This window comes from Mustela nigripes, chromosome 1 (genome assembly GCF_022355385.1).
Source record: "Mustela nigripes isolate SB6536 chromosome 1, MUSNIG.SB6536, whole genome shotgun sequence".
In the NCBI taxonomy this organism is placed as follows: Eukaryota; Metazoa; Chordata; class Mammalia; order Carnivora; family Mustelidae; genus Mustela; species Mustela nigripes.
Window position 1 is genome coordinate 54093785 of NC_081557.1, and position 27758 is coordinate 54121542.

Here is a 27758-nt window from a genome sequence, read left to right on the forward strand (position 1 = left end):
TTTGTCCCAGCAGTTGTCTTATGCTGTTTGTCAGGAAGGAGTATCACATGAACAAGGCAGGATTTCAGGAGGAATTCTGAGCTGAGATCAGAAGCCATGCTGCTGGGAAGTTGGGGTCTGAGTAAACCCTTATAGAAAATCTGACTTCACTGTTTCCCCAAACAAGCAAAGTGCTGGGGAACCTGGCAGCTCACATTTCATTACAGGCTGGTTGTGGAGTGCTGGGCACGTTGATTTCAGCTGCTTTCACTAAATCATGTTCCCCGGGCCAAACAGAAAGATGTCTCTTCATCTCAGAAGAGGTGGCCCTCCTTCCTATGAGGGCCCAGTGGTGATTTCTGCCAATCCTGAAGCCACAGTCGGAGCGGATGGTGAGAGGAGCACTTCAGGTGAGCCGCCGGCCTGCAGCTCCTGACGGGAAGGCCCTGGGCAATGTCTGCGCCAGGCCCACCATGCCAGGAGCCAATAACACACATCATACAATGGAAGCAGCCTCTCAGCGGGGGTCCAAGTTGGGCCATATACAGCGTTGTCAACCACTTCACCTTCATTTTCTCACTGAATCCTTACCACAATCCCAGAGGGATTTTTACCTTGAAACTGTGGTGGGGGATGGGAGAAAAGGTTAAGCAACTTGCCGAGGCCACTCTACTAGCAGGGAGCAGATTTTCTGAGACAAAGTCCAGTGCCTGTCCCACCATCTTACAGCTAACCCCCTGAACATAGAGAGAGCCCCCCAGCTTCAGCAGCATCCAGTCAATAAGGCAGCTCTGGATCAGTCACAGCAAAGACTCAATAGTTTTCAGGGCACCTGGGTGGCTTAGTGGGTTAAAGCCTCTGCCTTCAGCTCAGGTCATGATCCCTGGGATCAAGCCCTGCATTGGGCTCTCTGCTTAGCAGGGAGCCTGCTTCCCTTCCCCTCTCTCTGTCTGCTTGTGATCTCTGTCAAATAAATTTTAAAAAATCTTTAAAACAAAACAAAACAAAACCTCGATAGTTGTCAAACAGCTTCCACTCTGTGAAAGTGCACTAGGAAGAGGGGTAGGAGAGAGATGTGAAGCGCACCCCAGCCAGGCACGATTCAATGTGCGTGCATCCATTCTGTAATCTGACGTCACATGAGGGAGACACTATTCTCTCCAGTTTTCAGATGAGGAAACTGAAGTGGAGAAAAGCCTGTACCTCACCAGAGCCCCACGGTTAGCCCGGGACAGCAGCGGGACCGAGCCCAGGCAGGTACCTGGGGCAGGTGGTGAGAAAGAAGCACCTTCCATGTGCCTTCACTAGCCTTCAGACTGGCTTCTGGAGGGGAAGGGACAGCTGAGGGCAATAGTGGCCTGTAGGGAGGTGACATAGGGTGCTGGGCTGCAGGTGAGGCCTGGAGCCCCAGACTGTAGGTTGGCCGCCAGCCTCCTCAGGCCCCAGTGCGCCTGAGGTGAGCCTGGCAACACCCTGAGCCTCCAGGTGATGTTCTACCCAGTCACTCTACCCACAGGATTGTCGTTGTGGGGGTGCGTGTGCGTGTGTGAAATATCTCTGTAGGCTGGGAAGCACTCGACAAACACAAACTACTATTACTATTGCCCTGTGAGACAGTAATTTTGAAGGCAGCTTTGACATTCCTGGCCAGGTGGGCAGTCATGACACTGTTTTTGTCAGCTGTAGGTTGGAGATTTAAAAACTCAAATCCATATTTCTGAAAGGGTATATTTCATCTTGCCTCTATCAAATGTCTTCATTAATATCAAGGGCTCTCAGCAGAGGCTGTTTTTAATCATAATTGTAACAGCAGCTAACATTTAACGAGCCCATATCATGAGCCGAGTAGCATGCTAAGTGCTTCTTGAATATTGTCTTAAATAATTCAGCACACAATAATTTTCTAAATAATAACCCCAGAAGGTAGGGACTGTCACCACCTCCATTTTACAGCTCAGGGAGGGGAAAGAACTTGCCCAGAGTTATAACTAGGACGTAGCAGGGCCAGAGTCTGAAATAAGGTTTGGTGGGCTCAGGGACACTTCTCATCACTTGGAACTCCTCTGCCTTTGCACATGAGGCCACACACACATTTGACACCAGTTATGGGGAGTGGTGCACACAGAGTTGAGAAAGACGAGCTCTCATGGTTCTAGTCAAATTCCCTTCCAATGGGTCTGCCGTCTCCTTTTGCAGGACCAACTAAAGAATACGTGGTGATCTCACCCAAAGTTAAACCTGCTGCCGATGAAAGGCTGTGCAGTTTCATTGGGGATTAACAATGCACCGACAGTTATATACCTATCATAAATAAGCTTTGCAGCCACGTAACAAACAATACAACCCAGTGTAGCTCTGAGAGGACCATTTATTATATCGCCATAAATGGAGCTATATAAAAAGAATTATTCCTAAGACCCTGCGCATCTGTGTCTGCAATCATGTCTTCACACGAGCTTTACAAACAAGGATAAAAGTCCAATTCAGAGTGGATATTGAACACCAATCCTCCGTGCAATGGGGCAGGGTAGTTCCGCGTATTCCAAAGGCACAAATGCTGCATGGATCTCATTTTTGCTGAAGGCCTCAGCCCTCTTTCCTGATCACAGAAAGGACTGCTAACATGCAATGGAATGAGCCAATTTGACCCACACTTTGTTTAAATAGTATTGCTGTGTAAAGAAAGTGATGTTAGGTACAAAAAAACAAACCAAACAAAATCAAAACAAAAAAAACCCTATAGCTGAAGATGCTGCCACTCTTTAGCTATGTGTCCTTGGGTGGGATTACTGAAAAATTTTCTGGGCCTAAGCTTCTTTATCATTATTTCTCTTCATTTGTTTGCTGTCTCCCTCACTGGAAGCTCAACCGAGATAAGGGACATTCTTATCTCTTTGTATCTCTGATTAGAAGAGTGTCTAGTACACACTAGGTGTTCAAAAGCATTCGCTGATTAAAGCATTATGTAGATCGGTATGCCGGGGTGATGATACCTTTCTCACAGGGTTTTCATGTGGATTTAAACAGTGGACCCTGTTGAAATGAGGTCTGAGAAGTGAACACATGTACCATATCCCAGTACTGGGTTAGGTGATTCACATGTGTTCTCCTTCAACCCTCATCTGGGAAGGGTCTACACATCATAAGGGGATTATGAATAGCAGGGTGGCAATGTAACGATCTTTTGAATGTTCCACGTATAAGCTCTCTATACAGGAACTGAACGTTACAATGAAGAACACATTCAGTCACGTGTTCTTCCATGTGTTCATTATCCATTCATCAATATTTATGAAGCAGCTTCTGTAGGCCAGGTCTATGCTGAGTCCTGGGCGTGTAGTGTGGACAGACATGTTTGCTATCCTCATGGAACACACTGGCTTGCAGAGAATCTGGCCAGAATGGCAGGTGGGGATCAGGTCACAGAGAACCCTGAATGAGCTCTGACTGAGTTCAGATGAATGGGTGAAACCAAAGGGTGTGACAGCTGGCCCCTAAGTCCCCCACTGTTTTTTTAGAGAGGTTGGGGGAGGAAGGGAGGGGCAGAGGGAGAGAAAGAATCCTAAGCAAGCCAAGCAGACTCGGTGCTGAGTGTGGAACCTGACATGGGGCTCCATGACACTACCCTGAGATCATGATGTGAGCAGAAATCAACAGCCAGACACTAAACTGACGGAGCCATCCACGCCGCTGGACCTGAGTCTGTTAAAGCCCCATTCCTGCAGGTCTCGGCTGGGCACACTGTTCCCTATGGCCTTGACTCTAGGCATGACCACCGTAACATGGGAGATGAGATTTCAATCTAGTATTCTAATTCACATGGTTACAGGGCCATGTTTTCATGCTCAAGGCCATCACTATGTAAGGAATGATGTGAAGAGTAATTTCTGAATCCTTTGCTGATCAAAAAGTATAGGTGCTGAAGGATGGAGTTCAGGGGAAGAGGAAAAGCACTCAGAGAGCCCTGATCCACCACACCCGCCACCCCCCACCCCACTGCATGACTGGGAACAGGGACAGATCACTGACGGGGAATGAATGGCAAATATGTTCTGGTGGAAAGCTCCTTCCTCTGGCCACGCAGTGCCCTTTTCCCCACACTTACCGATAGAACAGTCGTGTCCTGTCCAGCTTGGGTCACAGCTGCAAAGGCCGGTGTCTGGGAGGAAGGTTCCGTGGCCTGAACACTGGTCCAAGCACGTGGCCCTGGGTGTCTCACAGTTGGTGCCTCCCCATCCCACGGAGCAGTGGCACTCGCCTCTCACGCAGACACCCCGGCCTGAACACGTGGGGTCCATGCAGTCCACTGTGACATGGAGCAGAGAGAACATCGGTGAGCACCTGACCAGCAAAGGTAGGCTTCCTTAAGTGAACGACTCCATTTACCTTACCCTGGTAAGAGGTCACGGATTTCCTGCGGAAGAGCCACTAGCTAGAGCAAGGAGGAAAAACTTCAGTGGTTACAAATTCCTACTTCTTGGTTTGTAAGGCAGAGTGAGAACTACATTATCAAGGGGCACCTGGAAGGCTCAGTTGGTAAAGCATGTGACTCTTGATCTCAGGGTTATGAGTTTAAGCCCCACATTGGGTGTGAAGCCTACTTTAAAAAAAAAAAAAAGAAAGAACTATATTTCAAGTGTCAGCATGGCACCCTGTGCCTGCTCTGTCAGCAGTAACTGCTCTGGTTAGTGGACAAGGCTTCGTTTTGTTCCCTTCTTTGTATCCGGCCCCTGGAACGGAGCTCAGAGCATAGGAGGTACTCAAGAGATCTCTGTCGAATAAACTATCATTGTTTACCACCTCATAGTACAGTCTTACCAAGGTGGGACTGAAAGAGATTCCTTAATTAAAAAGAGAATTTATTTTGCATTTAAATTCCATTAGATGTTGTCATCTTCCCATAGTGTCTGTGATTAACACAAACTTTCAAACCTCACTTTCCAGAGGGCAAACATTTCAATGACTATTCAAAATTACGCAGTGCCGTGAGAGACTCTGGACTCTGGGAAATATAGTGAGGGTTGCAGAAGGGAGGTGGGTGGAGAGATGGGGTCACAGGGTGATGGGTATTAAGGAGGGCACGTGAGGTGACGAGCTCTAGGTGTTACATGCAAGCATCGAATCATAGAACACTACATCGAAAACTAATGACGTATTAGATGTTGGCTAACTGAACTTAGTAAAAAAAGAAAAAAAACAAACAAAACAAAAAAACCTCTAAAAAACCCCACAAAATTATATTCACAGTCTTCGCCCACCTTTTTCTTGCATAGTGTGTGAACTATATAGCTATAGCTCACAGCCAAGCAACCCCCACAGGTCTCCTAGAGCCCAAGGTCAATGTGGTCTTAAGAGACCAACCCAGAAATAGAGAAAGAAGAGTAACACTGTGGATTACCTGCTCTGTACCTGCATTCTAGGAAGGGCTTCACCTGTATCTTCAGATTCAATTTCTTCTATAACCCAGTGAAGTACAGATGAGGAAATTAAGGGTCAGAGAAGCAAATAATTTATGTCGGGCCACACAATTAACTGTGCCAGAGAGGAATCAGAAGGTCTGTCTGATTCTGAAGCCAATATTTGTTACTGGGGCTGATTTTCCTAAATCAAAACTTTAGCTATGGGGCTGCACAAGATTGACAGAGACCTTCTGGACCTTCCAGAGATCTTCTGGAAGGCCCTGCACAGCAAAGTGGGAGGAGAGTGTTGAGGGCCAAATTATCACATGGCTCCAGTTTACACGGAAAAGTGCAAAAGGCAGCAGAGAAAAGACAGAGTTGGCAAAGGCTGGTCCTACTCTACCAAAAAGTTGTGAGATCTGTGTTTCATTTTAGGAAAGAGGGGATTTCTGTTCCTCTTGCAATTGTAGGGGAGAGTGGTATCCTTGTAAGGCCGCCACATGCAGCAGCTGGAAAGAGGTTGACAGTGCTTCAGTGAATGTGGTCAGTTTCCTCCAGGAAGCCCTCTGGAGGAAACCCTGTGCCCCACAGGAAGGAAGTTGGCATCTGATCCTTGAGGTCCTAGGTTCAAGGGTCTCTCTGAGGTCCTAGGTTCAAGGGTCACGGGACAAAGGCACTGGTTCTAGGATGACCATCAAGTTCACGTACCTCCTCCAAACTTCCCATGTCAAAATTATCTTGCTCTTGGTTGCTCATGAGGACACTGAAGATTTGAAAGGACCGTGTGATCTATAAACTGTCACCAAGAAATTACTTTTCCATCCTATCAGGCCATTTAGTGGCATGACTTGGGTAAACTGGTCAGAGGTGCTTTTATTTATAATTCAGACATGACGTTCCTATGTTAAGTAAATTTTATAACCCACATATTGACTTTTGCAGAACAGATGGGGAAACCTGACCTGAGTATGTTAAAGTCACAGACACAAATGGACAGAGATTGTACAAACAGCCACATTCTGGGAACAGAGTGTCTGTCTGAAAGCTGGCCTATCAAGGACAGCTCTTCTACTTTTTAGGTCTTGAAAAGGAGTTCAACTTAATGACATAAATGCGACTTCAGAAGGTTGGAAGTCAGGAGCAATCATTTGCTAAAAACAGAATCATGAGAATAATAGTAATAGTAATAATAATAACAACTAGTACTGATGTAGTCCCTCTTCTGGGCCGTATTTTACTATTCAGTCATTTAAGTACACAGTCTCAGCTAACTCTAATGATAGTTCTTTGAGGTAGAGACCATTACTATTCCCATTTCACAGATGAGAAGACTAAAGCACTGAGAGGTTAAATAACTTGCCCAAGATCACACAGTGGTAAGTGGAGGAATTTAAATTTGAATCACTCTTTCCTGGTAGACATCTCTTGCTATTTCTTCTGTAATCTTACTGGTTCAAAAATACACACATACATATATACATATATATATATATAGATGTAAGTGGTTAAAAAGTAGAAATAAAAATGAAACAAAACAAAAAAAGAAATAGAACAAAGTGAAGAATTAATAAAGCCAAATGAAAGCAAAGAATCTTCTCTCACAGTCTCTGGACACCACTTCACGATGGTTAAAGCATGACCCGTTGGAATTCCTGGTAATTAAAAATAATAAAAATAATAACAGTGATATATTTTCATGACTGGCCTCACATCTTGGAATCTCAGAAGGATTATTCTGGCCCATTAGGCTACTATGATAATTCCCCAGATCCAGCGCGCTTTCCAGTTTGACAGGAAACGGCTCAGCAATTCCTGTCCCGAGGCCCATAAAGGAATTTCCCGTTCTGGGAGTGCCTGGGCCCTGGCTTTGTGTTGACGCTGTCTCTGAGGCACCCTCGAGGTTGAATCTATAAATCTGCCCTTTTAGCGAGCTAGCCGAGAGGGTGCCAAGTTTAGCAAGAGGCCCTCGGCGTCACAGTCCCGCTCCTCAGACACAATAAGTCTGATAGGGACCCAGGAACCAGCAAAGCGAATCCCACACTCTCAGAAGACGGTCCAGGCAGGGAATGAAGACCAGAAGGTACTGATAACAGGACCACAACTCAAGAGAAGACAGCTCAGTTGAACGGGCCAAGTGAGGAGGAGGATGCTGGTAGGGCGCGGGGAAGGCGCGGGGAAGGCGCGGGGAGGACGCTGTCCCTGCTGACTCGATACCTACGGCCATTCTCTGGGCCACTTGTGACGCTCTGCCAGAGACAGCCTCTGGAGACTCAGGATCTGCCCTCACTTTCTGGGGCCTCTGGGGCGATGGCAACCCAGGATGGGATGAAAGTTATCTTCCTTCTACCGCAGCAAGACGGTTTCACAAATGACATTTGTTTCCCCGAGAGCCATGGGTCACGAGGGGAGACCGAGCTGGCCCGCGGTGGCGGAGTTCTGAGCTGAAGGAGTAGCGGAGAAGCTGCTGGGGAAGTGCGCTGAACGCTGTGTAGAAGATAGTCTAACTGAGCTTCTGCTTAGAGGAGGGGCCAGTTACCTTTTGTTTTGTTTTGTTTTCCTTTGTAGAGCTTGCTGTTCAAGCCCAAATTTCCGGCAGAAGCTTAGCCCGTTAACAAAATGAGGAGGCCTTCGCGGCCAAGCGGCAAACACAACTCTTCCCCCAAAATGTCCCCTGCTCCAGTGATCACACAAGCTCCGAGATGCTCTTCAGAACCAAAACATAGTGTCACTCTGCACTGCAAAAGGCCTAAGGTGTTCTCTTCTGCCATTCCCCCACTCCCTCCAAGCCTCCTGTCAGCACAGTCGGGGCTTTGAAAAATATGAGGCAATAAATTTCAGAAGAAGAAGAGGGAGAGACGGAAAAAATAAGCTTGTTAGCTGATGTTTTATAAACACAGCAAAACCCGTCAGCACAGAGCTGAGGGAGGAGGAGAGGGAGAGGAGTGGGGCGGGCGGCGGCCAAGGCCCCTAGAAGCCCCCATTATAAACACAAGGGCTGTGCAATGATGTTTCACCAGGAAACATAAGTAATATAAGGAATTAGTACCAGATGGCCGTCCTCAGAAAAGAAAGGAGTCAAAACATCTCTTTTCAAATAGATAACGTAAATCAAAGAGCTAAACAACTTTTTCTCCCCTCTTTGTTAAGTAAGCCTGCCTGCTGGGGCACTGTCCGGAGCCAGAGGAGCTGGGGAAGGGACAGCGTGCTTTCCCTAGCCCACACGGCCCGGTGGGCTTCAGGCTGGGATGACCTCACTGTTTCAAGAGGAATCTCCTCTTTGTTTTCCTTTTCTTCTTAGGGTCTTCACCTCAAGTGACTAAAATGAAAAGGGAACGCAGATGAAGGTCACCATTGTCGGAGGAGAAAGCAAAGTTCCTTTGTTCCAGAGGCTGGCGCTCCTCCTCTCTCAGACAGCCCGAAGTAATCCCCATCAAAGTTAATAGGTCTGAATCAGGACCTCCAGGCACACTTGGGGTTTACAGGCAGCCTGTCTTGGAGAGGCGCTGCTTTTCAGACACTAATCTTTTCCTGTTCCCCACTCTTTTAAAGTGGGCCCTTTTCCCCCTTTCTCTCTCTCTCTTTCTTTCTTTTCTTTTCTTTCCTCTTTCTTTCTTTCTTTCTTTCTTTTTTTTTTTTTTTTAAGAGAAATGATACCTTGAGAGGGGCCTATGTGATCAATCCCAAATGGGTTAGAAGGCTAGCTCTCCTTGGAGCCTCTTCCATCCACTGTGAAGACTCCAGCGCCTTAGATGGTGGGCAGCGGGAGCGAAGTCCATTAGCATTGTCCCCAAGTTGCAACAGTGACATCCACCTGGTTTCCAAAGGCCTTGGATAAAGTGACTGGGGTGAAGCAGGAAATGGGCTTCAACTGTCCCCATAATAATACTAATAAAAAAAGACCTAACATTTATGGGGCATTTATTACGTGTCTGACACTCAGCTAAATGCTTTACATGAGTCATTTAATTCAATCCATATGATGGCCCTCTGAGGAACGAATTCCCATTTTATTGATGAGAGTAGTGAGGCTGGTTAGTGGCACAATAGAACTCAAACTTATATCTAATCCCAGAGCATGCACTCTTAAAAGCCACTCTATATTGCTTGTGAGTAAGACCCTTCTCACCTACAAATCCCATGCAGGCAAGAAAAAAGAGGGCTCTGAAGTAAGAAGACATGGGGTGGGTCCCAGCCCTGCCACCCACTAGCCCCAAGCCCGCTGCTGGCTAGCTCCATGGCCATGGGCTTGCCGCTGCCCGTCCTTGAGATGCTCACTTTTCTCACCAGATGAGACTGTCTAGGAAAGGACTGGCTTACTGTGAAAGTGGAAGCTCACTTTCTGGCCTCCGCTGCACAGTTTATGTCAGAGAGAGACACACTCCCAAGTACCTATGAGCTATGCACACACACACAGGCCTGTGCTAACAGAAGGCAGAATCTGAAGGTCTGTAACAGACTCATACTTAAGACATGGAGAGAAGATGAGCTTAAAGGGGAGGAGAGAGAATCTGGGCTCTGGGGCCAGACACCCAGCTCTGCCACTTCCAGGCGTGTGACCCTGGGCAGGTCTTGTGACTCTCTGAGTCCCGGTTCCCCTAACCATGATACAGAGGTAACCACCTCACCTTACCGGGTTTGAGGCCTCTAGGACACAGCCTACATACAGTAAGTACCCCACATACAACCCTGTCTTTCCTTCACCAGCTAGGACTCCAATATGCCTACCCTCCCCACTAAGTCAGTTATCACTGCGGGGGGTGCCTGGCTTAGGGCGGAGCTGCTCCCCCAAGGTGAGCCCGGTGCTGCGCACTGGCCTGTCCCAGAGTCAGGTGGGTGCCGCCGCCACCCACCCGCCGTGATCCTACCTTCCTCGCAGCTCTCGCCCTTGTAGCCAGGGTTGCAGATGCAGGTGCCCATGATGCAGGTGCCGTGGTTGCTGCAGGCCACATCGATGCACTGGCTGGTGGGCACGTCACACTCGGCACCCTTCCATCCACTGTGGCACAGGCACCGGCCCTTCATGTACTGGCCATTCCCGCTGCAGAGCACAGGGCAGGAGGCTGCAGAGACAGCACGGGAAGTCTGGCATCAATCAATGCCTGGCATGGCCCATCTGCCTTTGCCCCTTTCTCCCTTCGGCCTGCAGGCCAGACCAAGAGCTTCAAGTGCTTTGCCACAATCCCCACAGGTACCCATCTCTCTGCATCTCGGCCTTTATTTTATTCCAGTTTAAACACACGTGGAACTGTAGGCTAGGGTGTGCTGGGCAGGGCACGGTGGGGTCAGCACCCGCTGAACGTTGCTCTCCTTCATCCCCCTTGGACTATGGGTGCAGCTCAGCAGCGGGGCCAGGAGCCTGATGCTGGAAGCTTCTACCTGTTCCTTGGTCTTACTGGGAAAGACAGCGTCTAGGCCTCCTGCCTGCCCCAGTCTCTCCTCCAGCACTCTCCTCACAGCATTCCATTTCTCTCCCTGCACCCCACCTGCAGCGCCACCTACTATCTCTCCGACCCAGCGACTCTCAGCCCTTCTTGCCTTTCAGGCTCCACTCGAGCCCCACACACTACTGTCCCCATAAGAGAATAGCTCAGCTCAACCTGGCTCTTTACAGTATTATCTTCCCATTCTGCCTCTTAGCATAGAGTGGTTTGTAATCATCCGTATGAAGGACACTATATAAAAATAAATTATATTGCCCTGTGCCATAAGTGCCTGCCGGCCTTCCCGAGACACGATGAGGCTGTTTACACGTGATTCTCAAGTGTAAGTGCAGACGGGATGAGACAGTGATTCCTGTGAGAGGGAATGACTCATCTCCTCTCACGGCACCACCTTCCCCCGGCACCCACCTGGCTTCTTTCCTTTTAGCGGTACCCAGCAGGTACTAGCTGTGGCTCCTCAGGGCCGCAGCGCTGCTGTCTCAGACCGAGTCTCTCCCGCATTAGTCTCTCCCAAGCAGCATCATGTCACGGCACTTGCCGGGCATGCTGAAAAACCATCTCTGCCTCCCACTGATCAACGACTATTCAAGAGCCAGGTCTGGATTCCAATGTCACCCCATGCACGGAGCCTTTCCTGGTCCTTGTCGCATCCAAGCTGAGACAGCCGCTCTCTGAATTGAACCTTGCTGTAGCTTGTTTCACTTGCTAATGACGCTTTGTCACCGTCTACTTCTTTGTCTGTCTCCTGGACCAGACTGACAGCTCCTGGGCTGGGCCTCGCTCAGTGCTCTAGCCCCAGCCCCCAGCACGGGGACAAGCCCTAAAAGGGCACTAAGCAGATGCTTCCTGAAGGAGTGAAGAGATGGGATGACCAAAGAAAGGGGCCATTTCAGTTTCCCGAGAGGAGTGCCAAAGCCTCAGGTCTACAGAGCTCCTGTGACCTTTGCCCTTGTACCTCTTTCAAGGACAGAAATGGAGGCCAAAAGCACATCATGATCAGCCTTTAGCCATCTCAGCAGTGGTCATCGTTAGCACTGTCTGTGCCCAAATATGAGGCAACACTGGGGTCCTGTGTGGAGCAAAGCAGTCTCCCCCCAACCCCTCCCCTCGGTGGTCTCGGCAAAGATCCTGGTGAGAGTGGCGCAGTAACACAGGCCCGGCCACAAGGCCAGAGAGAACACACTTGTGAAGTGACCGGCAAAGCCCGTTTGGCACATGTCAATTATACATCCATAATCAAAGAAACAAAATGAAACAATCCTACACACACACACCCCACCCCCACCACCATAAAAAGGCCGCCAAAGCCACTTGGCAAAGGCTGAGCACTCCTCAAAAGGGAAATCAACTTTTTAAAAGGACCACCACTATCACTTCCCCTGACCCCTCCACAGACATGGGGTTTGCTGTGGCTGCCCCTGACCCTCCCCGGTCACACCCTTGGGCACAATGGGACTGATGCAGCCACAGCTCTGCCATCAGACTCCCCCCTCCCCTCGGGGCTTCCAAGGAATGGGTCTGGGGGGCCCTTCTCATGGGAGGCAGGAGGTGGCCCAGGGTCCTGCGCTTGCTCTGAGAAGTAGGACGTGAGCCCACCCCCGGGGCCAGGAGAGTAGGGATCGCACGCAGATGCACAGGTCTCACCTCTGCCACAGTCGGGGCCCAGGAAACCCAGGAAGCAGTGGCAGGTCCCAGAGATGCAGTCCCCGTTGCCATAGCAGTTGCTGGGACAGTTGTCCACGGACTCTGGCGGGGAAGAGAGAAAGAGAGTTGAAAAGAGGCCTTGTTTATCTAACAGAAGGCCCAGGGAGCCAACCTCAGGTGAGCCAGGGCCCACACACTGGAGATCTTCTGGCCCCGTCACTGAAAGGAACCGACAGAGTCAAAAATTAATACGTTATTTTTATTCTTAGGGCATCTCAATTGACACTAAGAGATGTGTTCTGGAAAATGTCTGCCTGAACCAAGTTTTCATATATCAAATTTGTATCTACAAACGCATTAGAAATTCTGCAGCTAAAAACACTGGGGAAAACAGCATAAGCGGTTAGCAGTACTGATCTGTGGAGGCTAGGTTATAGGGGTGTCTTGTGGTCATCTTCGCACTCTCCGTGCTTTACATTTTTCTCATAACGGGCCGATATTCCGTTTACTTGTTTTTTTACACAGAGTTACTGGGCATTTGCAGACCTGTCTCTTCCCATCTCAGATTTTTCACCTGTCGGTCAGATGCCCACTGTGACCCACCAGGGCTAACGCAACAGCCTGGGGGCTGGCCTCCTTCTTCCTCCCTGGCCCCGCACTTTGAGTCCATCATCACCCGCAGTCTGCACCATCTCTCGGAAACAGAGCTGATCCTGTCATTCTCCTGCTTAAAAATCCTTCGATGGCTCCCCATGTATCAAGATGAAAAAATCTAAGCTCTCTCAAAAGGCTTTTCTTCCATATTCCCTTTGCTGTACACGCATCCCCAGTGCATGCGGTCATGCCTGCCTTTTGTGGGATGGCATTTTCTCAGGCTCTTCCTACTCCTTTTTGCTATATTCTGTGTCACCTGACAAAGAAATACAGTGTTCATTTAAGAAAGATTTTAGCAAAAAACAGTAGTCGATGTTTCGTAGCTTCAGGTAGCAAACCTGTTATCTAGAAAATCTGTTTATTTGGAAGAGCCTGTTTCTCAATAATGTTGGGTGTGGAATAAGGGAGGGAAGCCACTCTCTACTGGAGACTTCTTTGTGTCACATATTTCTGCTAGGTTTATCCCATTTCACTGTCCCTGTATCTGCATACATTGTTATTCCTATTCTAAAAAAAAGAAAAAGAAAGAAGAGGCTCAGAGAAAGACGAAGAGGCCTGCTGAGAACCACCAAGACACTGAGTCCTGGAAGCAGTATTTGAACCCAGGACTCTGGGCCTGGTCTTCTTCAATGATACTGTGCTCTCTGGACCTTGAGGGGACTCATTCAGCAGCAGAAGCCTGGGGAAGGAACAAGGTGACATACCCTTGGCACAGTGAGGCTGGTCCTGAAGACAACAAAAGATCCCACCGTAAGGCAACAAATTCTAGGGCTTTCGGAGCATAAAGGGATCCAAGAAACTAGAGCCTTGTGCTCTCATTTAATAATGAAGGAAACCGAGACCCAACCAAGGGCAGTGACTCACCTGAGGTCTCAAGGAGAGGAAGAAATGAAAGCAGAGGAAGGGTTAGTCAGGCGGGACAGAGTTAAGGATTCAACCTGTTGTCTTTGCTCACAACTACAAGCTGTGAAGCTAAGACTAAGGTTTCTGCTAAGTGAGATGTTAGCATATAAGACATAAGTCTTGCCCACAGGAAATCTGCAGTCTGACTGGAAGAATGAGAGGACAGCTGGCACCTCAGGACACGGCCCAGGACATGGAAGAAGTTGGGCCTGGAGGTAGAGAGACCTGATGTGGGGGCCCATTCTTCTAGTATCATGGTGGGGGCCATGATACATAAAACAACTTCCTGCCCTTCTCAGGGCCTCACCTCCTTCATACATAAACAAAGGTGATGGCAGAGATGATCCTTAGGACTGCTTCCTGTTTTAAACTTTTATGAGTCTATAATTAATTAAGAGAGCAACTGTGTAGAAAAGGTGTCCAGACAAGGAAGGGCACTGATCCTTGAAAGCAACAAAGCAATGGCAGTTGATACAGGACAAAACCAGCAGAGGGAAGGTTTCTCAGAGGAAACCTTGAGGCCTTGAGGGATGGCTTGGGTATGCATCGATAAGGGAAAAGATGGAGGGACAGTGAGGAACTCATAGTGTGCTGCATTTCCTGGAAGTCTTTTCCCAACCGTCTGCCATTCTTTACTTGGAAACTACTTCAAAAGAGTTAAAGAGTTCAAACGTGTGGTTCCTTTTGGGAATGGGTGGGAAATTCCACTCACTCGATGCTATCCCTCTGCTAACAAGAGCTGCGCTTTATATGAACACAGAGTTAAGAACAAGAGGGTCCAATCCAGCACGTGCTCTCCTTGCAGTGCAAAGCAGTCCAGGTCCGGGCAGAGCGAAGCTCACAAGCCAGGGGCCCTGAGCACATCCCTTCTCCATTGGCTTCGCCCAGGAGAGTCCATGTTTCCACTGCCTTTAAGTTATAGTGTCTTTCCAGAAGATGACTTCAGAAGTTCCTTCTGAATATGCTTTTAAAAATAAGAATTTTCAGGGGCCCCTGGGTAGCTCAGTCAGTTAAGCATCCGACTCTTGATATCAGCTCAGGTCTTGGTCTCGGGTTCATGAGTTCAAGCTGTGCACTGGGCTCTGCACTGGGAGTGGAGTCTACTTAAAATAATAATAATAATAATAATAATAATAATAATAATTTGGAGTAAAGTTTAAGACAAGATTATCTTCCTTTAAGCCACTGGTTGGTGGTCCAACCAGGAAGGGTGAATTCCACCTTCAGCACTGCAGAAAGGCAGAAGGGCTATAGGGCAGAAGCAGGAGGCTGGGCTGTCAGGTCCTTTTCTGCTACTGCATGGCTGTGGGACCTTGGACGTGTCACTTGATCTTCCTGCACCTGTCTTTACATCTTTATACTTGCTCCTTCCTTGCTTCCCTGCATGGCAATGCCTAGTCCTTTCAAATCCAGCTCGAATGTCACCGCCTCTGAAAAGCCTTCTGGACTTTTAAAACAGGCTAAGTTACTCCCAGGACTTTGAATCCCTCAGCACTGTTAAAGCATCATGGAGTCTACATCGTTGATCTCCCTGAGAGAATTCCACCAGATGACCTCAGAGATTCCCCCCAGATCTAAAACTCTCTGGTTCAGTCCTTCTCAAACCCGGGGTATAAGATATGTCTCTCAATAAATTGCCATAGTTACCAGTTACATTTTTAACAGGATCAATTGCAGATAAGTGTTACACACTGTCTTGATTTTGATTTATGAAGTCTGCAAGAGACAAACCTGTTAATCATCTGCCAAAAAGCCTTCACAGTGAAACAGTGAAGGAAATACATTTTCTGTGACTCAGTATAGCATTGTTTGCTAAATCTGACAGAAGAGAAGCCTGTTTGCTTCAAAACTTGCCCCAGGCTGTTGGTATCAGAGACGGCAGAAGTTTTAGGAGACATGGAATAATTTTAGGATAGCAGTGAGGAAGTGGAAGGGAGACATTTAGAGAGTATTTCTTTTGGACGAAATGTTCACGTCTATAGTGTTTCTTCCGTTTGGAAGGCTTTCAAGTACTTGGGGCCCCTGGGGGACCACACAAATAATGAGTCTCCACTAACCAGATATCTATACTAAATGCTAGTGGGGAAGAAACACTCATGGGCTTGGGAGAAGTGTGAACTTTATTGCACAATGTTATGTTTCCAATTAGTGTTCGGTGAATTCGTTCCCCTGCTCACATTCAGACTGCAGCTGCCTTCATTCAGCAGAAGGTGTACCTTCAGCCGACTCAGACTTACATTACAATTTCAGCCGCCCATGAATTACTAAATTTCATAATTGGGTGTGTGGTGTGCTGGAGGATCGGTGGGCGAAGGCTTTTCTCCTAGCCTTTGTTTTTCCCTTGCAACAGGGGGTCCTGCTAGCAGATTTAATTTTCAGGAACTTGTTTTTACTTCCATCAATATTGGAATGGCAGAGTTTAAATGTTTCCTTAGCTCATTCTCTGGGTATGTGTTGTGAGGGGGCGTGTTCTCTGGATGTGGTACAAAATACTGTTCAACATACAAAGGGTTGTCTGCAGAAGGAAGGAAAGACAATGCTCCTTCCTAGAGGAGAGGTGGAAACCACAGACACCTCAGTGAATCCATTATAGTGCCTCATTTGGTCTGCTCGCTACCCTTTCCCAGACACAAATCCCTAGCACTGCTGTGAAATGAGATGGTAAAAGATGGTCAAGCCAAGGTCAAGGTGAAAGAGGATCACAGTTGATAAATCCATTCTTCCGATCTGGGGTTGATGTCCAGGAAAGCCTGCCTTCATTTTCTACCCTTTGCTTTCCATGTTTGAAATCCCAATGAGGAAACAATGAGAGGCTGCAGAAGAAATCCTGCCTGGAGGAGGACTATGAGGTAGACTCACTGCCCACTGGAGTCCTACTTCACAGGGCCAGTCACACCAGGAGAGGAAAGGAGGCTTTTGTCCTCCTCCACCAGCTCACCATGGTCATGGGAGCCGGCTGACAGATTCCAGCACAAAGACAGAAGGAATCAGCTGTGAGCGATGCCAGAGCTCACTAACCATCCTCCATCTCTCTTCTCCTCTCATCTGGTACCTATCCCTCCCTCCCAGGACCTCCTTTATCTCTTGTTCCCCTGTTGATGTGTCCCAGCCAACAGAGCAACTCCTTCCACTGCTTCTCTTGTGGCTCCTTAAGTCTCAGTGTGGATGCTGACAACTCTTTAAGAGCAGTTGGCCAAAGAGCCAAGGTCAACCTATTACGCAGCAGAGATCCACTCTCTGGTGCTGCCTTTTGGCTTGTCTCTAGGATAGACTAATGCTTCAGGCAACAGGAAGGAAATTGGACCTTGGGACAGCCAATCACATGACTGCGTGTATGATCTTGATGACAGCTAGTGAAATGTATATTTTATATTACTTCTGTTATATCTTTGATCCTTAAAGGGGATTTGGCTTATTACTGGCAACAAGGGAAAGGGAGGAAGATAAACTAGATGACATCACTGGGATTTAATTCTATAGCAACTCAAGGTGGAGAGAAGACTCTAACAGAGATGCTCTCATTTCCACAAATGAAGGAAAGGTGTACCATATATTTTAACTTATTCTTCATAATAATTATGAGAACTAGCTGCCTTTGCCATCATTTTACACATTTATAGCTCTCAGGTGGAGATCGTGAGCTGAAGTCACTTTCTCCAGGTCACACAGAGATAAGAGCAAATCTGGTAGGTGAACCAAGTTCTATCTGACGCCAAAGAAGCCAAAGTTTGTGGTATTTGGCCCGAACCAGAACATGAGCCCTGGAGCCAGGCTGCCTCCCATTAGCTGCGTGCCTTTTGGACAAGTTATCTCTACATACTGGTTTCCTCATCTGTGAAATGGGGTTAATAATAGCACCCACCTAAGACAGTTAATAGTGTAGCAGTGTGCATGGGAAGAGGTTTGCTCAGGCCTTGGCAGAGTTGGTATTTTGGTTTTAAAGAAGGGTCATGCATGTCTTTCATTTGTGAACCAAAGCAACTTACTAACTTGGTCTAATGAATGCCAACAAGGCAATGCGGGCTTTTGGCGGTGAACGCACACACATGTACATACAAAGCACAATGCGACTCCCCATGGTAAACCAGGAAAGCAAACAAGCAGCGTGCTGAATGCGAAGAAGCCAGGGTGTTTGGGTACATCCCCTCCTGGGGAAAAGCACTATCAAAACAAATTAAACCTGTTGTCTCCCAGAAGCCCAAACACAGGCAGATTCACGCCAACATCTGAGAGAACTTTTCTCCCTGTGCACTGTAGATTGGCACTGGGAAGGTGCCAGGTGCTGGAAAGCTGTTCCGTGGCCTGTGAGGTGTCAGTCCCTGTAGGTGCCCAGCTCTTCATGCAGATGATGGGATTCAAAGGCCTCCAGTTTGCAACAGTCTAGGTCAACACAATGACAAAAATTTGACAAAGCCCCTGACAGCCTGGGCGTAAAGCCAGTTCTGCCCTGGTATTTGAACGGGGAGATATGTTTTCAATCATACCCAAAAGTTTACCAACCACTATGAAGAGCAGCTCTAAGGAGGAGGGTCTAGGAAAAATGATGATTCCCTTCATTATATCAAGTTTTGGTTATTTGTTAATTCTTTCTTTGGGGGCACCCAGAATTTCACCAATAAGACTACGAGCTACTTGAAGACAAGCATCAAGTCTGGTTCTCCAGAGTCTGGCGTGTGCTACACACAGAGCAAGTACTCAGTAAATATTCACTGTGTTGAGAAACTGAGCAGGAATACCAGGGGAGGAAACAGAGGAAAGCGGGCGTGAGACACGGCACAACAGACTCCCGAGAACGCCTGGTGGCCAACAAAGCTCTTGTTTCCTTGCCCTACGGTTTCAGACATGCAATGCCTAGAATAAAGGGGGTGAGAGGAAGCATGACTCTGCATTGTTCTCTCAGACCATATTTGGCTTAGTAGTTCACATCTGGGAGCCACATGTAAGAGGCAGATAAGACGAACTTGAGCGTGTTCACTGAAGAGCAATGAAGAGAAGAGAAGGAGAAGAGAATTCGAACACATTTCAAACAAAGAATTCCTGGGTGGCTCAGTCAGTTAAGTGTGTGACTCAGTTTTGGCTTAGGTCATGATCTCAGGGTCATGAAATCTGGCCCTGTGTCAGGCTCTGTACAGGGTGCTGGGCGTGGAGCCTGCTAAAGATTCTCTTCCTGTTCCTCAGCCCCTTCCCTGAACTGCTCCCCCACCCCCACCCTACGGCTCTCACTCTCTCTCACAAAAGAAAGAAAGAAAGAAAAAAAGAAAGAAAGAAAGAAAGAAAGAAAGAAAGAAAGAAAGAATTCCTGAAAGAATTGGGAATTTAGCTTACTCAGGGGGTACTGACCTCTTTTTAAAAGTATCTGAAGGGCTTTTACGTAAGATAAGGACTGGACTTTTGTTTTATGGTCCTGAATTATGTTGATTAGGTCCAATGAGTACTGACTACAGTCCCCGGGAAATGGACTTATTTTGAAAGAAGAAAGAATTTTGTAAGAGAGCAGGATACCATTTACTTCACTGGATCACATTCTGTTGGTGTAAATGGATCTGCCCACACATTATAAAGTTCTTGAGGGCAGGAAATGCGTCATTTGTTTCTGCATCTTTAGTAGCCAGTGCCATCCTCAGCTCACAGGAGGTCTTACATGGAAGTCAGTTGGCTGAATGACAAAATGAATGGACCAGGTGACCTATAAGATCAGACAATTTCAGTCACGGGCTGCATTCAAGTTGATGACTGGCAGAGAAACTGCAGAGGCATTTGAGGTAAGCTTAAACCTGAAATCTTTGATTCAGTGAGTCACATATGAGGGAACATGCCTGGACCATAGTGAGAAGCTTGGGTTTTCATCCCACTCCTGCCACCAGCTCCTTAGGTGATGCTGGCTAGGCCCCTTCCTCTTTTAGAGTTTTTCTTTTCATCTATGAAATTAAATCCATTGAGTGAATGTTTACTTAGCATGCACTCTGAGGCCCAGGAAGTGTCCCTGTGAAGTGGATGGCATAGATGTTCTCTCAGATCTAGCATCTTATAATCTAATGGAGCAACCCAAATTGTCCATCATTAGAATAACATACAAGCAAATGAAAAGTGGAGGGGATCCTCATATTCAGGGTTTGAGAGGGGGAAAAAGGAAGTTCACGCATTTCAGGGCTGACTTTAACTTCTCATTCTTCCCTTCTGTGCCTTTGGACAGCTAGCATCATGCCATCATTATTCTGTGATAGGGACCACAAGGCCGAGTCTTCAGGATGGGGCCAGAGAGCATGCACTCCCAGGCTGCCTCTAGCTAAGACCCCTTCCTCTATTCCGGGGGCTGTTGGCAGCAGCTCTCACAGGCATCAGAGCCCCACCTGTGGGCTCTGGTTCTGCCACCTCGTTTGGAGAAATCTGCACGTGTAGTCCCCTACCATGTCCCATGAGCATAGTCCAGAGGGGCCCAGAGACAAGCCATGGCAATGAGGCTGATGAATTCTGTGCTGAATAAGAAGAGAAGAGCCTTCAAAGAAGTACATGTTCATGTGTTTGGAGACACTTTTCCTTTCCTTACAGATCTATCCATCCTTCCATGCTCCACCGACAGCTCTTTCTAAGCACCCAGCATGGAGGGGGGGTGTGGCAAGTGCCCAGACACTGCCTCCTCCTCCCTGGCTACAGCTGATGGGCCTGGCGGGGGAGCACCTGACCCAGACAGACTCAGGACACAGGCGGACTTGGCACTCTATGGTAGGGCCTGGTGCACAGAGGACTGGGGTCAATCAGAGACCCACTCTCTAGCATTTGAACTAAAAAGCACCCCAGGAAGGTGGCATCTGAAGTCTCAGTCAACTCATCTAGGAAATGAGAAAACCGCTTGCCTTACACAATTGTCACAAAAGGGAAATAAAACCACTATATACGTAGGAGTCTGTGTATACGTATATACGTGCACGTGTGTGTGTGTATAGACAGGCCCCTGGTACACAGAAGGTGCTCAGGAAATGTTGCTTTACTCCTGCCCCTAGTAGGGCTTCAGTGATAAACCTTTAGCCTCTGTCAGTCACCTGAAGGGCTTGTTAGAACAGGGACTGCTGGGTTGCACCTCTAGGGTTTGTCACGTCATGGGCCTGGAGCAGGGTCCCAGGGGTTGCTGATGCCCTTGGGTCCCTGAGTCCCACGGTGAGAACCGGTGGTCTGGAAGAGAGGCTGAGACTTGAGGCACAAGCCAGAGGGGACAGGGAGATCTAAACTATGCAAGAATGCTGTAACTTGTGGACTACTTCCAAAGAGGAGGGCCTGGTCCTCCAGGAGCTAGTGTTTGAATAGCTCTTAAAGAATAGGCAGCCTTTTGCAATGCAAAGCAGTTCTGGGCAAGATGGGGGTCGGGCTGGAGCCAGATTCAGAATAATCATCCTTGCTGTTCCCACGCAGTGACCTGCTGATCATCATGCCGACTTCATGTCAAGTCTGTCTTTAGAACAAATTATTTAAGAAACCAGGTTTTTAAACGCTCTACTCAGCTGCTGGTTAGAGACTCCCATCTAATGAACATCACTTTGTGCTCAATTATTCTGTGATGACAGACAATGGAGGAACAGAAACATGCTGGGGGGGGGGGGGCAAGGGGCACTGCTAATTATTCTCCAGTCATTTATCCAGGTTTGTCACCAAGCTCGATACCGCTCATAAGCTATGCAGGACGTCAGGTCGGCACAGTCTGGTCGGAAAAGGCCCAGAACTCTGTAAAGATAACCTGGAGACCCGCAGGTTAAGACCACCCATGGCGCCAGGACTTCACCTGGAAGATGGAAATGTCAGGGCCGGGTTCCCTCTGGCCTGGCCTGCTGTGTTGGTGTTCTGAGGGCACTTCCACCTTTAGCCTTGTCCCTTTCTGTCTGCCCTATGCCTGTAGTCCTGGGCTGTCATTCTGGAACTGAGTGGCTTCAGGCCACAGATAAGGCCAATGTTCCTTGGCATCCAGAGTAGATGCCCCTACTGCAGGCTGTACAGTGCTTAAAAAATTTGAGTTAGTTGCCGGAATTCCTTTAAAAAAAAAAAAAAAAAAAAGGAGAGCTCACTAAAAAATCTTAATGGTGGCTTTTCCTAAAAAAATGGGAAGATCCAGCATGGCAACAATCTCTTCTCATTTAGGAGAGGCCCAGATGCTGCGGTCACCTGCTCAGTCCCTAAGACATCTGAATATATGACCCTGGCCTGGAGCAGTGGTTCTAAATGTCATTTATTTGGGTACGACCTGTACGCCATTGCCATAGGCATGTACTATCTGTCTGATTAGTCACTTAGCATTTTGGGCTCATTTATTATCTTGACTTTATTTAGAACAGAAATTTGAAATAATAGTTTGCTATACCTAGTTACATTTTTTTCCAGCATACCAAAAGAAAGACATCATTTCTGAAAGAGAGTCTGCCTGCGTATAATGAAAGCCCAAATTTCTGAACCAGGAGTTTAAGGCTCCAACTTCTCTTTCCACAATAGCTTCTTTGCCACGAGGGTCCTTCTCATGGCCTCTTTGTGCTGCCGCCAAATTGCTCCCCACCTCTTTCAGAACCCACACTCCCTTTCCAGCCAATGCTGAAGACGGCACCTGTGAAGCATGCCCCCCGCCCCGGTACACACGTCCAGTGCCTACCAACCATCAAGCCTCCCGGGATTCTTTCTAGCAAGACAGGTCTCACTCTCCCTCATCTGAATCCTGATGGCAATCTCCCTCTCTCCTTCACTTATCACCTTCTGCTTTCCACCCTGCAGTCTAGTTATTTATGAGTACAGCTCTTTTCCCCTAGTGAACTACAAATTCTTTGAGAGGAAGGAATCCATTTCCAATTTCTCATCTTGTCCATGTCTCCCAAGTGACTGGCCCACCGCTTTGTCTGCAGGACGCCCTCAATACTTGTTAAATATCAAATGACAAAGGGCGACCTGCGGTTGAATGAGTGTCCTTTGTTGTGTGAAGCCTCAGATCTGAAGGCTGGGTTCCTTCTGTGGGAAACTGGGCTTCTGGCTTCCTTGCTGATTTCTTTTTGCTTTTATTTTCTTTTTCTCCAAATTTCATTTCTATACATTTCTTTTCCGGACCTGCAGCTTCATTTTCATTTCTCTTCCTCTGGGCCTGCTGCATTCAGCTAGACACTGTATCAGGCTCTCTTGTCTCCAAATAGCACTAACCATGTGCTTGGGGAACCTGTGGTAATATGACTTTGCAGACCCCCGGCTCTTCTAGCGAGAGCTGTCAGGATGGCTTCCATGAATTATAGACCTGCATTACTTCTTTCAGGATGTAACACGATAAAATGATTAACAAGATGTATAAATTCTCCGACTCCAGTGGATTTCTCTTTACAGTAACTATAATGTGTGTCGGTCAGTCAAACAATGATTTGAGCAGTATTTCTTTCTTATTTATCTAGTGGGTAACACTCAACATAATAATCTGGGTCTCTGTCTTTGGGCCAGAGGCCAAGTTGGACTTTCGCTGGACAGCAAATCCTATTAGAGATCATGGTAATGCAATTATATGCTCAGGTTAAATATTTTATACCTGCTCTAGCCATCTAGACAGATCGCTCCCTCAGCCTCTAGGCAGGAGCTGCTCAAATGGCAAAGGCAAAACAAAACAAAAAAACTACATATCTTGTAAGGAATTGAGAAATAGTTGCTGTTGTGAAAACTTTATGGAAAGTTCCAGCCACCTCTGACTCTCTGGCAGCAGTAGGAATCTAAGCCACCAATATATACTAGGTTATAAGCAAATGTCAGCCCCTGCCTAGGCCAGACCTAGAGGGGAAGTGTCCCTAGTTCACTGATCCTGACGTGTTGGCCTGTCCATGTGCCAGGACCATCTGTTCTCTGCCCAGCTAGAGGTTTGCAGGCACACTGTATTCTCAGCTGTCCACATGCTCGAATGATAAGAGCCCACAGGGTCCCCAGAGCACTAGAGCACAGCCGCTGTGGCTGGCCAGCTTTCTTCCTAGGACCCTGGTTCCTTCCTCTGTTTCCCCAGGCTGGAGTGTTAGCACCAACCCAGGCATGGTCAGCTGGGCTCTGCCTCTCCATGCTTCGTACCTAACCTCTCTGGACCCCAGCATAATTCCTGCATAATCTGACTTCCTTGGCTGGAACTCCCCGACCTGGGATTGACCGTGGGCCATGCCATCAAACAGAATGGGGTCTGACTTCCAACTATGACTCTCACTAGCTGTGCAACCCAGGGCAAATCACTTACGGTCTCTGATTTCTGGTTCCTCACTGACCCATCTCATAGTGCAGATGGGGGTTAAGTGGGATAATGCACGTGAATGACTTTGTGGAGCTTGCAGGAATTTTCTCATCGGTGGTAGGCTGAACGGAACCAAGTCAAAGCAAACCAAGTCAAGCAAACCCATTTGAGACAGGCCACGTCAGAGGCTGTGTGATATAGGAAAAAGAGCACACACACTTCAGAGCAAGACCCTTGGCATTCTCCTCCTACACTGCCCCTCCTGTGTGACCTTAAGCAAGCAAGTCCCTTCACCTCTCTATGACTCAGTCTCCTTGACTGTAAAATGGGGGTGATTATCCAGTACCCGACACATGGTGGTGTCCTAGTATTAGCCAGTGAGTGACTGTGGCTAGGGGGCCGTGGACGCTGCTCAGCACGCCACTGTTTCCTGGCTGTGCCCTGGCTCATTTCTCCTGCATCAAGGGCTCCTGGTACACCATGCATACGGGTATGTGCACTGGACGACAGGACGTGAGGAAGCCAGGCTCTCGGCTTAGGAAAGCAGCAACTCATGCTCCAGCAGCATGGGGACATTTCCTGCGAGCCTCTTCATACTGGCCAAGCCTGGGCCTCTGCCCTCTGCTACAGCTCACCCTGAGAACCCTGGCTGTACCCACAACAAGGGAGGGGGGCACTGTTCTGCTGATGGGTCCTGATCCCTTGGTAGAGCCCAATGTGGGCCCAGTAGTGGAAGGCAGAGCAGGCACATGTGCACATACATAGGTGTCTCCAGCAAGCCGCTGGAGCGGCCCCCACTCAGGGTTACATGGTGAGGGGGGTTGATGCTGGGCTTGCTGGGTCTTGAGGCTTCTGAAGGACGTAGCAGAAAGCAGGAAAAGCATGACCAACCTTCCCAGGGAACAGACTCCCTCTGCTAGGCCTTCTGCCTCCTCTGGGGGCTAGAGTAAAAGACCCACAGGTCCCAAGCGCCGCAACTGTAGAGAGAGCATCTCTGCCTGCGCCAGCCCCGGTAGCAACCCAGCCTGCCTCCCTTCACTGGTCACTCCTGGCAGCCGGCCGCATTCTGGAGGCTGCAGGCCCACCTTCTCTGCAACTCACTTGGGTCTCAGGTGGCTGCTGCTCTGGGCATCTGAGGGTTTGGAAGGTTTGTGGAGAGTGGCTTTAATTCATGACGGCTGAGTGGAACCCCGCATCCCCCCCAGACCGCAGGGAAATCCCAACCTTCACACTCAACTGCTAGGACGATAAATTAAGAGAAAGACTCTGGGCCAGAGAGCACTTACAAGCATCCTCTGAACGTCAAGCATGTTCTAGAATACTTGACCTCTCACTCTTCCTTTCTAAGCTTCTTAGATTTGAAGCACAGGTACCAGTTTTTAACAACAAAGGAGTAAATTCAGACATTCAATAAGGTAATAACAACAACAGGGATGGCCCTCAGCCCCGTCCTTTACTGGCCCTGCGTGTGCTAGGCCCTGGGACAAGCTGACAAATCTACATCATCTCACTGAGCACTCACCAGCAGTCCGCGTCAGGTATCACTATCCCTGGTTTATAGAGGAGGAAACGGGGGCTCAGAGAAGGGAACAGGCTTGCTCACGATTACAGAGGCAAGAACTGCTAGGTCTTCTGCACAGCTTATTACTGGAAACTAGTTATCTCTAGGCCTGCCGCCCCCAGGCCAATTAACACTCAGAGGGCCAAAGGGCCTAAGCCCCCCTGTATCCCCACCTCCCGGCCCCCGCTCTCAGTTCATGGCCAGGCCAAGAGCAAGCAGTTGGTGAACAGCTGAGATATGACGAAGGTGCAGCAGTCTGATATGGGAGACAAAAAGGTGGGTCATGAGACCCTAAGAGCCTGTAGTGAATCCGTATGGAAAGCCCCGAGGGGAAACAACCCCTTCGGGTCCCCCAGGAACGCACTGCTGCTCAGCACTGGGGGCCCGGCAGGCAGGAGCAGGCAGAAAAGGGCTGTTGGGGTATTTAGAAAGAGGAACACGGTCAAAGGCAGGTGTTCTCAGAATCAGGGGAAGTAGCAGGTGGGAACCTACAATGAGCAGTGGAACCGAGGCTGGGAAGGGCGGTCTGCGGGCGGCTGTCATAATGAGGGGCAAGAGAGACTTCCCCAGTTTGAACTGGAGACCCCAAGTGCCATCACTGCAAACAGCCCTCCTTTCTAAACAAGGTTTTGAGACTGGTAGCAACCAGGCTGGCTAGAACCACAGGTTTAGGTGAGTACTCCGACTCCCCCCATGAACTCCCCTCAAGAAAACGTCTGCTTTCAGACCCTCAGCCAGTCAACAGGCTTCTGCTTTGAGATTCAGACTCCAAGTACAAACTAAAGAAGATCATGGGAGAGTCTGCGGCAGGTGGAATGCAGGTGCGCTGCATGATCTCATTCAACCCTTCTGCAGCTCATAACCTTCTTCAGGGTCTCACAGCCGGAGAGAAGCTGATCTGAGAAGATCTGAATGGGCTCTTCTCGTTCTCTGTCAGGTCAACATGGTCCTACACTTCCAGTAGCTTCTCATCCCGGACTTTTGTTTCCTGGCCCCTCCCTTCCTTTCTTCTGAACCAAATCCTCCCTGCCTTCTTGGCTCACCCTGGGCTACAGTAACCCTCCCCTCTTTGCTGGCCTTCTCAAAATCCCCTTGACGGTTCATAGCACATGACACGGTAACCCCCGCCCTCATGCTATCAGTGCCAATTCTTGGGCTGTGAGAAGCTCTTCGAGGGCAAGGACCCCGTACAGGACTGCCTCTGTCTCTCCCAGGGAGCAGCACAGTGCTCTGCTAAAAAAAAAAAAAAAAAAAAAAGTACAACCAATATATATGTTTTTAATTGATCTGCTTTTTTAGCAGGGTAAACAGAGTTGGGCGCCAAAAGGTAAAACCCAAATTTGGACAACCGTGTAATCTGTGAAAGCAACCAACACGAAAGCAGAATTTGGACTAACAATAATGTTAATATCTATCGGGTGCTCAGTAGGGAGCATGCTCTGCATTCGTTCCCTCCTTTCTCCCTCCTAACAACATCTGGGCCAATTATCCCTCCCAGGGCCTCATTTGCTTTCTTGGCTAGGGTTGCCCGAGGCCACACAGCTGACAAGAGGAGGTGCAGGAACTTGAACCCAGGTACTCAGGCTCCAAAACTTCTCCTCCCAACCATAACACTGTATGGAGGGGGTGAGGGAATCATCTATAACTTTCAGTTACCGCGGGAGCCTCACCTTGGGTCACTCTAGACAAGGAAGGTGCAGAAAGAACAGATTCTCTTATGGGGAAGAACTAAATGCACACTTCCTTGGGTAAAAGGCTGGAGTTGGAACTTACTCGCAAAGGAGTCTTCCCAACGGACTGGGCTAAGTGAAGGGATGTGGAAGGGACCAGGGGTCTCACTGAAGTTCCTACCTCCAGTGTATACTTTTCAACTCTTTCCTCCTTGATTTCTCTAACATTAACTTTTTTTTTTTTTCTAATTCAAAGTACTGTATGTACATAGTTTAAAGAGTCAAACAATA

The 27758-nt window shown here is 48.3% G+C and overlaps 1 protein-coding gene across 1 annotated transcript in view; it reads right to left on the minus strand.

Annotated features, from left to right (window-relative positions):
• Window positions 1-27758, minus strand: part of TENM4 (teneurin transmembrane protein 4) — a 376128-nt gene that overhangs the window by 135903 nt on the left and 212467 nt on the right. Inside the window, exons 9-11 of the mRNA XM_059411810.1 lie at window positions 12464-12565; window positions 10244-10438; window positions 4085-4285 (exon numbers count right to left, since the gene is read on the minus strand). Coding sequence (XP_059267793.1) covers window positions 4085-4285; window positions 10244-10438; window positions 12464-12565 — 498 coding nt within the window. The remainder of the gene's footprint in view (window positions 1-4084; window positions 4286-10243; window positions 10439-12463; window positions 12566-27758) is intronic.